Source organism: Zonotrichia albicollis, chromosome 33 (genome assembly GCF_047830755.1).
Source record: "Zonotrichia albicollis isolate bZonAlb1 chromosome 33, bZonAlb1.hap1, whole genome shotgun sequence".
Lineage (NCBI taxonomy): Eukaryota > Metazoa > Chordata > Aves > Passeriformes > Passerellidae > Zonotrichia > Zonotrichia albicollis.
This window is the reverse complement of record NC_133851.1, coordinates 3,773,966-3,789,560: the sequence shown is the minus strand read 5'-3', so window position 1 is coordinate 3,789,560 and position 15,595 is coordinate 3,773,966. Positions and strand designations below refer to the sequence as shown.

Sequence of the window (15,595 nt, the reverse complement as noted above, 5' to 3'; positions counted from 1 at the left end):
AGCGCGGGAGGGGGTGGGTGGGCTGTAAACATGGCAGGGGGACCCCCCAAAAAGGGGGGAATTAGCAGGGTGCAGCAGCGGGGGGGCCCTGTTCTGAGGGGGCCCGATGTAAACGCAGAGGAATAAATAGGGGTGAAAGTGCAGCCCCCGGGGGGGACCTTCTGTGTAGTGTAACAGGCTCCCCCTGAGGGCTCTGCACCCCCACATTCGGGGGGGCAGTTGTAGAGGGGCCAGTAAGGCCGGACCCTACAATCCAGCCAGGCTGGGGGTAACAGAGATTTGGGAGGGCAGTTGGGTCTGGGGGGACCCCCAGGATTTTGGGGTCACCCTATGGCTTGAGCCCGCCCCAAAATTGGGGGGGGGGTTGTGGGGGTCACCTTGTGTCCCCCATCTTTGGTCTCTGTAGTGTTTGGGGGGGGGCACCAGGGGAGGGCAGTTTTGGGGTTTTCCACCTCACCCCAACAGCATCAAAAAGCAAAACCCACAAGCCGCCCCCCACCAATATAAACATTTCCCCCCAGATTTGGGGGGCAGGATGTTCTGGGGGAGAAGGGGGGTGTGTACCCCCTCACAAATCCACCCTGTGTCCAATAAATAAACCATGGGGGGGCACCGTGGGAGTGTCAGGCATTAATTTGGTGGGGAGGTGCTGGGGCCCCAACTCTCCCCCCCCTCACAGCCCCCCCAGTACAAGGGGAGGTGGCAGCAGGGTCTGAGGGGGCTTTGGCGTGAAGCTGAGGTTCGAGGGGTGCCCCCAGACGCCCCCAGCTTAAGGCAATAGCTTTGCTCTGTCAGTCTCTGCCCCCTTCCCCAAATTCAGGGGGGGGCACTATGGGGAGCTCCCCCTCCCCAGAGCAAAAGGGAGGAGGAAGGCAGCTTCCCTGGAAGGCAGCTCTGAATGTCCCACCCCACTGGGGACGGGTTATGGAGATCCCCCCCCGAGCTGGGGGGGGCTATGGGGATGTGGGGGGGCCAGGGGGACTGTCCTGGGCGGCAGGAGGGTCTGGGGGTGGAGGGGGTGCATCTCCCCCCACTTCGGTGAAGATTTCGGGGTTCTCCAGCATTTCCCGGATCAGGGGGGGCATCGGCCCCGGGATCTCCGTGCGCAGGGTGATGGCTCGTTCTGCCCCTGGGGAAGCCAAAATGTCAACACCCCTGAAGGCCTTGGGCCCCTCCTGAGAGATGGAACCCCCTTCCAAAAAATGAGCTTCAGCACCCTCTCAAATTTCAACTCCTGCCCAAAACTCTGAACCCTCAAAAGCTTGGACCCCTCCAAGACCTCGAACACCTCCAAAATGAGCTTCAATTGCTGCAAAGCCTTGACAAGCTGCACAAGAGATTGAATCTCCCTGAGGCTTTGAATCCCACCCAAAAATGAACTTCAACGCCCTCCCAAATGTCAACAGTCCCCAACTTTCAAAACCCCGCAAAAGATTCAACGCCTTCAAGACCTTGAACCTCCCCAGATACCCTGAACACCCCCAAAATGAGCTTCAAACGCCCCCCGCCCCCAAAACCTTGAAACATCCCCAGGACCTTCAACTGTGCCTCCCTGAGAGCTTCAAATCCTGTGGTGCCAGGGGCAGGGTTAGGGGTGTCCTAATGGGTTTTGGGGTCCTGGAGGGGTCCGGGGAAGGTTTGTGGGTTGCCCCCTTTGGTGGTGACTTTGAACAGCGTTTGGGAAAATTGCTGTGGCTAGGGGGGTTTAGGGGGATGCCCAAGGGGGGTTTGGGGCCCTGGCAGGGTTGCTGCAGTTTGGGGGTCCCGGGGATTGCTCACCCTTGGTGCTGATGCCGCGCAGGTCAGTGATTTTGAGCAGCATCCGGGGGAAACGCTGAGGCTGCCACGGGCGCCGGCGCCGCGCATAGACCCGGAGAGCCTCGAGCAGCGGCTCCTGCAGCCGCTCCACACGCCGGGGCTGCTCCAGCTCCATCCGGTCTGGGGAGACAGAGAGACACCACCTACATAGACATTGTCCCCATTTCCCCCATCCCTGTGTCCCCATGTCCCCACACGCCCATCTCCTGTCCTAGAGATCCCCATGTCCCCCCAGTATCCCCTCATGTCCCCATCTCCGCGGTTGAGCGGCCACAACTCAGTCCCATGTCCCAATGTCTGCCATAGCCCTGATATGCTCCCAACCTCTCTGCAATGTCCCCCAAAACCTCACCCCCACAGATGAGGCAGATGGCACTGAGCAGCCCTGGCTCAGTCCCGTGTCCCCCCCATTTCCCGATGTCCCCACCCCCACAGATGAACAGCCCTGGCTCAGTCCCCCGTCCACCCCATGTCCTGTAATGTCCCCCATGTGTCCCCAGCCCCACAGATGAGCAGTCCTGGCTCAGTCCCTTGTCCCCCACCATGTCCTGCAATGTCCCCCCTGTCCCCAGCCCCACAGATGAACAGCCCTGGCTCAGTCCCCTGTCCTCCACAATGTCCCTGCAATGTCCCCCATGTCCCCACCCCCACAGATGAGGCAGATGGCACTGAGCAGCCCGGTCTCTGTGTCATCGAGCTGCAGCGGCAGCAGCTGCCCTGCGAAGGCGAACACGAGGTCGGTGAGGGGCCCAAACCCCGCATTGTGCATCTGGGTCCGGGTCAGCGTCAGCCCGTCCGAGAACGTCATCGTGTCCTGCTCCGGCGTGTAGCGGGTGCAGATCCGCAGCATCTGCAGGGCAGAGACCCCAAAATCACCAAGGGGTACCACAATACATCCAGGGACACCAAAAATCCATCCAGGGTCACCAAGGGCAATAGAATCCACACAAGGACACCAAAAATCCACAGAAGGGCCGGAAAACACCTCCAGGGACACCAAAAATCCACCCAGGGTCAGCCCATCCCATCACTGTGTCCTGCCCTGGAATGAAGCAGGTGCAGATCCACAGCATCTGCAGGGCAGGGACCCCAAAATCCACCCAGGATCTGCCCATCCTGGAGCATTGTCATGTCCTGTTCTGGGTCTGCCACATGACAGACACAGCACTGGGTGGGGGTCGGGGTCAGGGACACCCCAAAATAGCCCAAGGTCACAAAAAGCACCCAAGGGACCCCAAAGTTTCCCACCAAGGGATCCTCAAACCCAGCCAGGCCCTCCCAGCCCCTCTCCAGGACATCTGTCTGTGGGGTGGCGAGGTCAGGACCATTGTGGGCCACCCCAAGCCCTTTCAAGGAGCCCCTGACCCCCCTGCGGAGCCCCCCCAAGCCTCACCAGGATGTCGAGGCAGGCAGCCTTGAGCAGGGTGATCTGGTCAGCCATGCTGAGCCCCGTGAAGCCTGGGAGCCTCTTGGCAAACTCCACGATCTTGATGATGCACTTGGTGGCCAATTCGCTGAACTTGTCCCACAGCCCCAGGTCCAGCTGCACCCGGTGGTCAGCGCTCGAGTTCTGGGGGCACGGGGAGGGAGCATGGCTGTTAGGGGGTGTTCAGGAGCCCCTGGGACCCCCTGGAACCCCAACCCCAGCACCCTGAACTTGTCCCACAGCCCCAGGTCCAGCTGCACCCAGTGGTCAGCACTCAGGTTTTGGGGGGGGATGGGCTCAGTTATGGGGGTTCAGGGTGGATTGGGACTCCCTGAGACCACTGGGACCACCTGAGACCCCAATCTCAGTAACCCCCAGATCCAGCTGCACCATGTGGTCAGTGCTCAATTTATGAGGGACACAAGCTCAGTTATGGGGGTTCAGGACCTGCTGGGACTCCCTGGAAAGTGCTGGCACTCAGTGACGCCCAGGTCCAGCTGCCCCCCTTACTCAGCAGTTGAGTTTTCAGGCGTCAGGACATGCAGAGACCCCGCTCTGAGCTCCAGCATTAGAGTCCCTCCCATAAGTAACCCCCCAAACACCACCCACGACCCCCAGTGATGTCCCAGTGCCCCTGAACTTGTTCCCAGCCCCCTCAGTGCTCAGCACTTATGGTTTGGAGGGATCAGGAGGGAACAGGGACCCAACTGTAGGCGTGAGGGCTGGGGTTGGAGTCACTCCCAAAGGGACCCCCAAAACCCCCTGGGGACAGAAACCTGGTGCCCCACTCCCTCTGAACATGTCCCAACCCCAGCTGCCCCCAGTGCTCATGTTTGGGAGGATCAGGAGGGAGCAGCGACCCTGCCCCAGATCCAAGGGCTGGGGGAGGGATGGGGACCCCCCTTGCTCCCCCCAGACCCCCAGCCCTGCTCACCGTGGTGTACTTGCCCAGCTGGCCCAGGGAGGGGAAGGTCTCCTGGTGGGCTCTGCTCACCCTGCGCACCAGCTCGGCCAGCTCGGGGCTCAGCTCATCCCCACCCAAATCCTCCTTCACCTCCTTTTTCCTCTTGTTCCGATCGTTCCGCACGGCTGGGGAGGTGGCATTGGGGGTTGGGGGCATTGGTGTGCCCCCTCAGACCCCTCCCAGGTGGGGTTTCCTCCCCCAAAAATCCCCCCATGGGACAGGAACATCCCCACTATGAGCATCCCCAGAACCCTGGGACCCCTCAGCAAAGCTTTGGGGAAGGGGGTCTCAATTTTAGGCAACTCCTCTGCAGGACCAAGGAGGGAAAGCCTCACACCCACAGTCCCCTCCACGGCCCCAAATCCTCCCCAAGTCCCTCCCAAGAACAGGAACATCCGCAGGCCCACCACAGCACCACCAGGGCCCCTCAGCAATGTTTGGGGGGGGGGTCCCCAACTTCGGGGACCCCGGCCCAGACCCCCTCGCACCTTCCTTGGACATTCCGACCTGGAAGCACTTCTGGAGGCGGCAGAACTGGCAGCGGTTGCGGGTGACCTTGTCGATCTGGCAGTTGCGCTCCCGGTGACACGTGTACACCATGTTCTTCTGGATGCTTCTCCGGAAAAAGCCCTGCAGTGGGAAAACGGGCGGTCAGGGGGCACCCCCAAACTGGGGGCACCACTATCACACCCCCAAGGATCCCAGTAAGGCTCCCCAGTATCCCAGGGTGGGGCACACGGCTTGGGGGACTCCCACTTCCCCAGGGGTGCCCACTGGCCTAGGAAGGAGTCCCCGTCGCCCAGGCGTGGTCCCACTCACCCCACAGCGTCCGTGACGTCCCCAAGTGTCCCCATTACAGCTCCCCAGTGCTTGGGGGATTCCCACTCTCCCAAGGGGTCACCATTCCTCAGGTGGATCCCCACTGCCTGCAGCGAGCCCCTTTTATTGGGGCAGGTCCCCAGTGTCCCCAGGACCCCCCCTCCTCCAAGTGCTGGGTCCCCACTGCCCCCCCTCCCATCACAGGGTCCCCAGTATCCCCCCCCAGGGTTTCCAGTGTCTCAGGGCTCCCCAGTGCCCCCCCTGCCCCAGGTTTCCACTGTCTCGGGGGGTCCCCAGTGCTCCCCCCCCCAGGGTTTCCAGTGTCTCAGGGGTGTCCCCAATGCCGCCCCCCAGGGTTTGCACTGTCTCAGGAGTCCCCAGTGTCCCCCCCAGGGTTTTCAGTGTCTCGGGGGTCCCCCTGCCCGGTGCCCCCAGCTCCCCCGCACCTTGCAGCCCTCGCAGGAGCTCACTCCGTAGTGGTAGCCGGAGCTGCGGTCGCTGCACACGAAGCACGGCTTGTGCACGCGTGGGGGGGGGTGGTGGCGAGGGGGGGCCCGTGTCCCCCAAAACCCGGCCAGGGGAGGGCTCCAGGGCTGGGGGGGCAAAAGGTGGAGGGAGTTAAACAGCCCCTCTCAACCCCTCTCCAAAGAGACCCCAGCCTTCAACAGGGCGTGGGGGAAACTGAGGCACAGGGGGCTTCAGTGTGATATTTGGGGTCTTGCCGTCACCTCCACCCTAAAATCTGAATTGCAAATCCCCAAAATCGGGGCTGGAATCCCGGGGCTCCACCATGGGTGGGGGACATATCAGCGTTCACCCTCTCCCCTCTGATCCCCAACACCTGGCGTGGGGACTGACCCAGCTTCCCCAAACCCCAAAATGCGGGAGAAGGGTCCCCAGCCCCCTCCAATCCCCCCGCGCAGTGCGGGGGTGACACAGGGGGCAGGGAGGAGCCCCCGACGCGCAGCCCGGTCGGCAGAGGGGGAGGGCTGGCTGGTTTCAGATTTTTTTCTTTTGGGTAGGTTTTGTGTGTTTTGCTAAAAAAAACCCAAAATTGCTGAAATTGAGGAAATTCCGGCCTCGAGCGGCGCGTTTGTAACCGCGGGGGAAAGGGGGAGCGAGGGGGACCCCGCCCAGCGCGTGCCACGGGCACCCCAAAATAACCCGGGGGGGGGGGGGCGGGGGAGGACCCCACCCTAAAAACGAGGCCGAAATTGGGGAGCACGCTCCGGCCCCTGGCACGGGGACCCACCCAGGCGCACCCCAGCTTTGGAGAGGGCTAGCTCTGACCCCCTTCCCGCATCAATGCTGGGGAGTCCCCGCGGAGGGTTGAGGTGGGGAGGGGGTTTCATTTGCGGGGTGCATATTTGGGGGACCCCACCGTGCGTGTTCTCTCTTAAAGTTTGGTTTTTGAAAGGGGGAGGAACCCAAATTAAAGCATCCACACCCCCAAAACCAGCACCCCAAAAACATCGGCGGGGGCCACGACCCTGTGGGGCCCCCCGGTTTTCTGGGGTCTCCGCGCTCCAAGGGGCAGTCTCCCATCAGGCCTTAAACGGGGGGAGGTGGGGGGTGAAGTTCCTCCGCCCAGGGTGGAATTTGGGGGGGCCACAGGGGCTCCCCCCAAAGCCCGGGGGGTGACGCCCCCCCCGCCCTGCCGAGAGGAGCCCCCTCGCCCCCGTCCCCACGCCAAGGGGGGTTCGGGCGGGTTTGGAGCAGCCTCGCAGGGGTTAAAGTGCCACATTGGCAGCGCGGGGGGGACGCGGGGGGACGCGGGCGCGGCCACGACTGGAACCAGTTAGGCCGAGGAACTGGGAGGGGGGAGGACACAGGAGGGGGCAACGCACCACGGGCATAGGTGGAAGGGGGGAAATTAGGGGCGTTTTAGGGGACTCTGTCCCCTCCCACCCCGTTTGTGCCCAGATGTACACGGTAGGGTTCCTGTGGGGCCCCCAGGACCTCCCTCGTGGGCCCCCCAAAACCGGGTGCCTCTTTCTACCCTCACAAAGGGGTCGGCGACCCCCCGAAAAGAACAAGGTTCGGGGCCCCCGAGCCCCTCCAAAGCAGGGTCCAGGACCCCGACGCCCCCAAAAGTGTCCTGTGTGGTTCATGTCTCTGTGCCCCTCCAATACCGGGTCCCCATTTCTGCCCCCCCAAAGGGCTCCGGGACATCGGAGCTCCCCCAAAAGCAGGCTCCATGTCCCTCAAGCCCCCAAAGGGACTCCCTCAGTGCGGTCCCCGCGCCCCTGTGCCCCCGCCACCCTGGGTCCCTCCTAGGGGGAATTTGGGGATGTGCCCCCTTACTCACTCGCCCCCTGGCCACCCCCTCGCGTCATTCCCGCACACGCCCAGGCCGCTCCGGCACCCACGCGCGTCACTCTCGGGTCACTCTCACCCCCCCTCCCGCGCCTTCACACCCCGGGACGCGCTCGCAGCCCCGCTCCCGACACACCCACGCACCCACCCGGGGACACGGGGCCAACCCCACGCCCGCCCCGACACGCCGGCCCCCGCACACTCTGGGCACTCGCTGGCACACTCGGGCTCACTCTCGGAGACCCCTCCCCACGGCCCCGACCCCCCCACGGTCCCCACACCCACTCGCAGCCGCACCCCCGCCCCTCCCGCGCAGTCACCCCCGCGGGGCCCGGCCAGCGCACGCTCACGCTCATTTGCACACGCACTCGCACGCCCAGAGGGTCTCCCCGGCACCCCTCGCACCCACTCGCGACGCGAACACTCCCCACGCACCCACGGCACGCCCGCATTCCCTCTCACACCCGTTTGCACGCTCAGTTCACACCTGGCCGCGCTTCCCCGCCCCCCCCGCCGCACACCCACTCGCGAACCCTCCCACCCCTCGGGCACTCTCGATCCCCCTCGCCCCTCGCCCCCGGCCCCCCTGGTACCTCTGCGGGCGGGGCCCCCGCAGCCGGCGGGCACCGGGACCCTGCGTAGGGCGCAGCCCCCGCGGTTCGTCACGTCGTGCAGCCGCCGCGGCGCCGCCGCCGCCTCCACGCAGCCGAACATGGCGACCCCGGCCCCCTCCGGGCCCCTCGGCCCCGCCGCGATCGGTCGCGATCGGCCCCGGTCGCGATCGGCCCCGAGCAGCCCCGGAGGGTGCGGCTGCGGGGGCGGGGCCTGGGGGCGGGGCCTGAGCGAGGGGCGGGGCCTGAACACGCTGGGGCTGAAAGGCGCGCGGAGAATGGGGCGGGGTCTGGGCGGAGGGCGGGGCTTCGGTGGGAGGTGGTGAACGGCGAGGGGAAACGGGGCGGGGCCTGGAGGGGCGGGGTAGTTTGGAATGTGAGAGATGGAGTATGGGCGGGGCTTAAATGGGCGGGGTTAAATTGGGAACAGGGCCGGGGTTGAGATGGAGGGGCCTGGAAGGGGCGGGGCGTGGAGTGGCCGGGCTGAGCAGGAACGAGGCGCGGCCTCAGGGATGGGCGGAGCGGAGGCGGGGCCCGGGCGCTTCAGGGGGCGTGGTCTGAGCGAGGGGCGGAACTGATGGGCGGCGCTGGATGGGGAATGGACGGGGATTGGAGCAGAGGGCGCGGTCTGGGGCGCGGACACGCGGTGTGGCGTACACACGTGTCACATATGTCACACGGTATCAGGCGTGTTTGTCCCCTCCGTGTGTCCTCCCTCCCTGGGGGGCACCCAGGCCCCGCCCCCTGTCTCCCCCAGCCCCTCCCAGTCCTCCCACTCCCCGCGTCGTCACGCCCTCCCCAGTCCCTCCCAATTCCACGCCGTGCACTTCCAGTCCTCATGTCATCACCCGTCTCCCCAGTCCTCCCAGTTCTTCCAGTCCTTTCCAGTTCCCTGTCACTACCCCAGCCCTTCCCAGTCCCTCCCAGTCCCCTTGTCACCCCTCAATCCCTCCCAGTCCTACCAGTTGTCCCAGTCCCCCGCCATCTCCCCGGTCCTTCCCAGTCTCTTCCAACCCCCTTGTCACTTCCCCCAGTGTGTGTTTGTGGACAGGTGTGTGCCAGCATGTCCAGGTGTGCAAAGGTGTGCGTGAGTGTGTGCAGCTGTGTCTGGGTGTGCAAGGGCTGTGCCAGCACCGCCTGCCTGACTGCATTTCTGGGGCTCTGCAGGAGTAACACACCTGCACACGGGATCACTGCACAGCTCACACACCTGTACACGGAATCACCACACAGGTCACTGCACAGCTCACACACCTGTACAGAGGATCACTGCACAGGTCACTGCATGTGTCACACACCTGCACACAGCTTGATCACATGTAGAGAAAGGCATGTCACACACCTGTACATGGGATGATCACATGTTACTGCACGTGTCACACACCTGTACACGGGATGGTCACGTGTCACTGCGGGTGTCACACACCTGTACATGCGATTGTCACATGTCACTGCATGTGTCACACACCTGTACGCGGGATGGTCACATGTCACTGCACGTGTCACACACCTGTACATGCGATGGTCACATGTCACTGCACGTGTCACACACCTTTACCCAGCTTCCAGTGACCACACACATGTCTGGGCATGAGGACACGTGTGCAGGGTGTGCCCCTGCACATTACACACATGCACACACGTGTCCCCATGCCCGGACACGCGTGTAATCCACTCCACCCCGCCTCTCCCCCCCCCGCCCCGTGCCGGGAAAACGGGAGGGGAGGAGCTGGAGTGGGGGAGGGGCAGGAATGGGCTCATGGAAAAAGTTTTGGGTGGAAATTCCTCTCCCCGCCCCTCCCCCAGTGCAGCTCAATGGCCCCTTTGTGCAGCCCCGGCCCTGCCCCTGCCACGCTGGGACCCCCCCCGTGTGTCTCGCCAACCCCCGTGTCCCCCGTTTGCTCTCCCGTTTGTCCCCCCACGTCTCCCCACAGCCCCCAGAATTCCCTGTGAGCCCCAATCGTGTCCCACATGTCCCCAACCTGTGTCCCCCCGGTAGCATCCCCCCCGTAATCCCCGTGACCCCCAAGTCACCATAACTCTGGGACCACCCAATCGTGTTGCTCCATGTCTTTCGTGTCCCCTGCGACCTCATGTCCCAGTGTCCCTTATGCTGCCGCGTGTCCCATAACCCCTTCCTCCGTGTCTCCCCGGTATCCCCTGTGCCCTACCATGCCTCCATAATCCCGTGTCCCCAGCCGTGTCCCCCATGTCCCCTGTGCACCCCTATGTCCCCTGTGTCCCCCAAGCTGTGTTCCCCATGTCCCCGCACATCCCCACGTCCTCCATGTCCCGAGCGTCCCCCGTGTCCTGTGTGTCCCCCATGTCCCTGTGCCCCCAAACTCATGTTCCCTGCCCTCAATTGCCTCCATGTCTCCCGTGTCCCCTGTGCCCCCCCAATGTCTCCTGTGCCCCCTGTGTCCCCGGCGCCCCCCATATCCCCTGTGCCCCCCTGTGCTCACTGTGCACCCCCATATCCCCTGTGTCCCCCTGTGCTCTCCCGTATCCCTTGTGCCCCCCCGTGTCCCCGGTGCTCTCCCATATCTCCCGCCCCACTGTACCCCCCGCATTCCCCCTATCCCCAGGTCCTCCCCATGTCCCCCCACCCTCATATTCCCCACGTCCCCGGTGTCCCCATGCCCCCTGTGCCCCACTCGGTGTCCTCATGTCCCCGTGTCTCTCACCCACGGGTGCCGCCACGTGCCCCCCCCCCCCCCCCCCCACTCAGCCGCTTTGCCCGGTAAATCCCCGGAGGGGGGGGGCAGTGGGTTGCGGGGGGGCGGCTCGGCCATGGGGCTGGGCTGGCCGCGACCCCGGCCCCGCCGGCGCGGGGGGACATCCCCGCGCTGCCCCCCGCCCTGTCACCTCCCGTCCTGCTGCGCCCCCCCCCTCTGCTCCCTGCCCTGCCCCTTCTGTTCAGCCCCCCCCTGCTGCCCCCAGTGCCACCCCCCGCCCTGCTGCGCCCCCTCCTGCTGCCCCCTGCCCTGCCACCCCTCCTGGTGCCCCCCACCCGCCTGTCCCCAGTGTCACCCCCCACCCCAGTGCTTCCCCCAGTACTACCCCCTGCCCTGCTGTCCCCAGTGTCCCCCCCTGCCCTGCCACCCCCAGTGTCACCCCCCTCCCTGCTGCCTCCAGTATCACCCCCCGCCCTGCCGCCCCCCCTGTTGCGCCCACCCCGCCTGTCCCCAGTGCTATCCCCCCGCCTGTCCCCAGTGCCACCCCTCCGCCTGTCCTCCCCAGTGCCATCCCCCCGCCTGTCCCCAGTGCCACCCCTCCGCCTGTCCTCCCCCGTGTCACCCCCGATGCTGCCCCCCCCCGCGCCGCGTCCCCCCCCGGCCCCGCCTGAGCCTCAAGTGAGGGGGGCCCGGCCCTCCCGCGCCGCGGCGCGGACCCCTGGAGGAGGCGGTGAGTGAGGGGCGGGCAGGGCAGCCAACGGTACCGGAACACGGAGGTACCGGGGGTTACCGGGGGGGTTTGCTCGAGGCTCTTCCCTCGAGCTCTCTGAGGGCGGGGGTCCCCACAAACCCCCCGCGGCGTGCCAGGGGGCGGCTCTTTGGGCTGGGATGCCGCAAAACCCCCGCGCGGGATACAGTGGGGGACACTCAGGGGTTTCCGCAATCCCCCGTGCGCTGTCTGGGTGTCCCCACAGGTCCCCGGGGGTCTCTGTGGGCACCTTGGGGGGCCCGTGAGGGGGCGGGGCCCTGGTTCACGTGACACGGGCCAACATGGCGGCGCCCATGGGACCGGAAGCGGAAGTGGCTCGGCAGAGGCGCCGCGGAGCAGCTGCGACGCTGGCGGGGCCCGGGGGTATGGGGGGAACCCTGAGGGACCCGGGGGTTACCGGCAGGGATGGAGGGGCTTTGGAGCGTCTGAGAGGTGTCTGGGGGCATCCTATGGGGCAACTCTCGGGTCGGGGGGGGGGGCTATGGAAGTGGAGGGGGCTCTGTGTGGCGCTGTAGGGGGTATATGGGGGGCTTAAGGAGGATTTGGGGTGCAAGAGTCCTGTAAGGGGGGTGTGGGGGTTCTGTGAGGGTCTTATGGGGAGTCTGTGGAGGTTCTGTGTGGGGCCCGTGGGAATCTGGAGCGTGGGGTGTATGGGGGTCTGTGGGGGATTGTGGGCTGTGACAGAGACAGGGACACTGGGACAGCTCCACGGGGACACTAGAGTGGGACAGGGACATTGGGACAGCTCCATGGGGACACTGGAGTGGGACAGGGACACTGGGCTGTGACAGACAGGGACATTGGGACAGCTCCAGGGGGACACCGGGGTGGGACAGGGACACAGGGGTGGGTGTAATGCTGGGGTGTGACAGGGACAGCAGGACAGCTCAGTGGGGACACCAAGGTGTGAGAGGGACACTGACAGGGGGGGTTTGGGGTCTGTGGGGGTTCTGTGGGGCCTGGGGGGGCGGTCTGGGTGGCCTTGGGAGGAGCTGTGGGGACTGTGTGACGTATCAGTGATGCTGGGGGTCCCTGTGGGGTGGGGGGTCCCTAGAGAACCCCTGGGCTGTCTGGGGAGTTTAGGGCACCTGGGTGGCGTCTCTGGACTCTCCCAGTTCCTCCTAGTGCTGATCTCCCTTCTTCCCTTCCCCAGGCCCTCCTGAGCCCCCTCCCCACCATGTTCCTGCTGCCCTGCTCTGCCCTCGCCCTCCTCCTTCTCACCTGCCTGGCTCTGGAGCCGGCCCCGCGCCGCCCCCCGCCCTCCAACCCCGCGTTCCGCGGCTTCCAGCGGCGCTTCCTGCTGGGCTATCTGCCGGCGCTGGCCGCCGACTGGCTGCAGGGCCCGCTGCTCTTCCAGCTGCTGCACAGCCGCGGCTTCCTGCGCAGCCAGATCGCCGCCCTCTACTCCTGCGGCTTCGCCTCCAACGTCGCCTTCGGCCTCGTCTCCGGGGTGTTTGTGGATCGGCTGGGCCGGAAGAAGTCCTGTGTGCTGTCCTCGGGGCTGTGCTCCGTGTCCTGCCTGCTGCAGCTCTCGCACGATTTCCTGGCCCTGGCGGCCGCCCGGGTCCTGGCGGGATTCGGCACCTCGCTGCTCTTCTCGGCCTTTGAGTCCTGGTACCTCCACGAGCACCTGGAGCGCCACGACTTCCCTGCCGAGTGGATTCCCGACACCTTCTCGCGCGTGGCGCTCTGGAACAGCGGCCTGGCCGTGGCAGCCGGCCTGCTGGCCTGGCTGCTGGCCGAGGTGCTGCCGCTGGGCCCCGCAGCCCCGTTCCTGGCGGCGCTGCCCTTCCTGGCTCTCTCGGGGATCTTCGCTGCGAAAAACTGGGATGAGAACTACGGCAAGAGCCGGCCCTGCGGGAAGGCCTGCGGGGAAGGCCTTCGGGGCCTCGTGTCCGAGCCCCGGGCGCTGCTCCTGGGGCTGGTCCAGGCTCTGGTGGAGAGCATCCTGCTCATCTTCGCCTTCCTTTGGACACCCGTGCTGGAGCCGCACGGGATCCCGCTAGGAATCGCCTTCTCGGCGTTCACGGCCGCCAGCGCCGCGGGCTCAGCGCTGTTCCGGCGCGGCGCCACCGGGAGGCTCCGGCTGCAGCCGCTGCGGCTCCTGCCCGGCTCCGTGCTGCTGCTGGCGCTGGCCCTCGTGCTGCTGGCCCTGCCGCTGGACGCTGCCGGCGACTTCCTCGCCGTGCTGCTGCTGCAGCTCTCCTGTGGCATCTACTTCCCGGCCATGGCGTTCCTGCGGCGCCGGCTGGAGCGCGGTGGGGACGCGGCGGGAGGGGCGCGGTGGCTGCGGCTGCCCCTGGGCCTGGCGGTGGCGCTGGCGCTGCCGGCGCTGCCCGGGGACCCCGCGGGAACGCGCGCCGTGCTCGGGGCCGCCGCCTTGGCGGCGCTGGTGGCGCTGGGGGCGGCCGGGGGCGTCCTGGGCACCAGCCGTGGGGACGAGGGGCTGAGGGTGGGGGACGAGGGGCTGCTCGAGGGGGACACGGGGGAGTGACAGGCGTGCTGGGACAGGGACACTGGGACAGCTCAGCAGCAACACCTGGCTCTGATGGAGACACTGGGACAGTTTGAGGGGGTCACCAAGGTGTGACAGGAACACTGAGCTGAGACAGGGACACTGGGACGGCTCCATGGGGACAGAGGCACTGGAACAGCTCGATAGGGACACCAGGGTGGGACAGGGACACTGGGCTGTGACAGAGACAGGGACATTGGGACATATCCATGGGGACACTGGGGTGGTCCAGGGACACTGGGACAGCTCCATGGGGACACCAGGGTGGTCCAGGGACATTGGGACAGCTCCATGGGGACACTGGAGTGGGACAGGGACACTAGGACAGCTCCATGGGGATAGGGGCGCTGGGACAGCTCAATGGGGACACTAGGGTGGGACAGGGACACTGGGCTGTGACAGATAAAGGGACATTGGGACAGCTCCATGGGGATAGGGGCACTGGGACACCTCGATGGGGACACTGGGGTGGGACAGAGACAGTGACATTGGGACAGCTCCAGGGGGACACCGGGGTGGGACAGGGACATAGGGGTGTAATGCTGGGGTGTGACAGGGACAGCAGGACAGCTCAGTGGGGACACCAAGGTGTGACAGGGACACTGAGATATGAGAAGGGCAGAGACACTGGGATGTCACAGTGACAGGAGCACCGGGACAGCTCAATGGGGACACCAGGGACACAGGGACAGCTTGATGGAGCACTGGGATTTTACGGGGGCAAGGACAGTAACACCTGTCTGGGACAGGAACATTGGGGCAGCTCAACAGGGACACCAGAATGTGACAGGGTCAGGGACACGGAACAAGCCCTTGGGGTCACCAGGCAGGGGTGGGGTCACAGGGATGTGACCCCCGTGCTGAGCTGTGAGTGACAGAAACTCCCCATGGGGACACTGAGCGGTGAGGGGTCACAGTGTCACCCCACAGTGGACTGTGGGAGGCTGGGACACCCCTTGACGACACTGAACTGCAGTGGCTCACAGTGCCACCCCATGATGGACTTTGGGTGACAGTGACACTGGGACACTCCGATCGTGACAAGGAACTGTGACAGGTCACGGTGTCACCCCCATGGCTGAGCTGTGGGTAACAGTGATGCTGGCACACCCCACTGGTGATATTAAGCTGTGACAGGTCACAGTGTCACCTCCATAATGAAATGTAGGTGACAGTGACACTGGGACACCCCGATGGTGACACAGAGCTCTGCTGGTGACCCATTACCAATGCCATCCCAACGAGCTCTGGGTGGCAACATGGGGACAGCCCGAGGTGACACTGAGCTGGGACAGATCACGGTGTCACCCCCATAACGAGGGGATGGGGACACTGGTGCACCCCCAGGTAACCCCTGGGCTGTGACAGTCACAGTGCCACCTCCCCCACAGCACAGCAGAGGGGACCTGGGGACACCAGACCAGCTGTGGCCTGTGACCAGCCCTGTGTGCTGGCATGGGGGTGGGGGCGTATTAATAACTTAATTAATTTCTAATAAACCCACCCAGTAGAAGTGTTTGTGAAGTCCTGCTCCTCCCCCTGGGTCTGGGGCATTCTGAAACCCCCCCAGAGCGGCCCCAGTTCAAACCAGTGACTCCCAGTCCAGCCACATCTCCAGTGCGAGCACAGCACTGCTTTGTCCCCAAGCTGAGCCCCTCAGTGCCCCCGGTATCCTCCAGTTC

General features: G+C 65.3%; 2 protein-coding genes across 4 annotated transcripts; one reads left to right on the top strand and one right to left on the bottom strand.

The window, feature by feature from the left end:
- Window positions 1–937: 937 nt before the first annotated feature.
- On the bottom strand, window positions 938–8,289 carry RARG (retinoic acid receptor gamma). The gene is given in 9 exon segments (XM_074530674.1): window positions 938–1,129; window positions 1,780–1,938; window positions 2,464–2,668; window positions 3,212–3,388; window positions 4,179–4,333; window positions 4,697–4,838; window positions 5,474–5,566; window positions 5,568–5,620; window positions 7,937–8,289. Coding segments are annotated over 9 exon segments (1,281 nt in total). The 5' UTR covers window positions 8,058–8,289; the 3' UTR covers window positions 938–953.
- A 2,879-nt stretch (window positions 8,290–11,168) lies between these two features.
- MFSD5 (major facilitator superfamily domain containing 5) lies at window positions 11,169–15,426 on the top strand. 3 transcript variants are annotated; one of them, XM_074530672.1, is made up of 2 exons: window positions 11,169–11,359; window positions 12,552–15,426. In XM_074530672.1, the coding sequence occupies exon 2, from the start codon at window positions 12,576–12,578 to the stop codon at window positions 13,890–13,892; it is 1,317 nt and encodes a 438-aa protein (XP_074386773.1). In that variant the 5' UTR covers window positions 11,169–11,359; window positions 12,552–12,575; the 3' UTR covers window positions 13,893–15,426. The 3 variants fall into 3 exon arrangements, with proteins under 3 accessions (XP_074386773.1, XP_074386771.1, XP_074386770.1); XM_074530670.1 differs by lacking the exon at window positions 11,169–11,359 and adding an exon at window positions 11,491–11,830; XM_074530669.1 differs by lacking the exon at window positions 11,169–11,359 and adding an exon at window positions 11,496–11,761.
- Window positions 15,427–15,595: the final 169 nt, after the last annotated feature.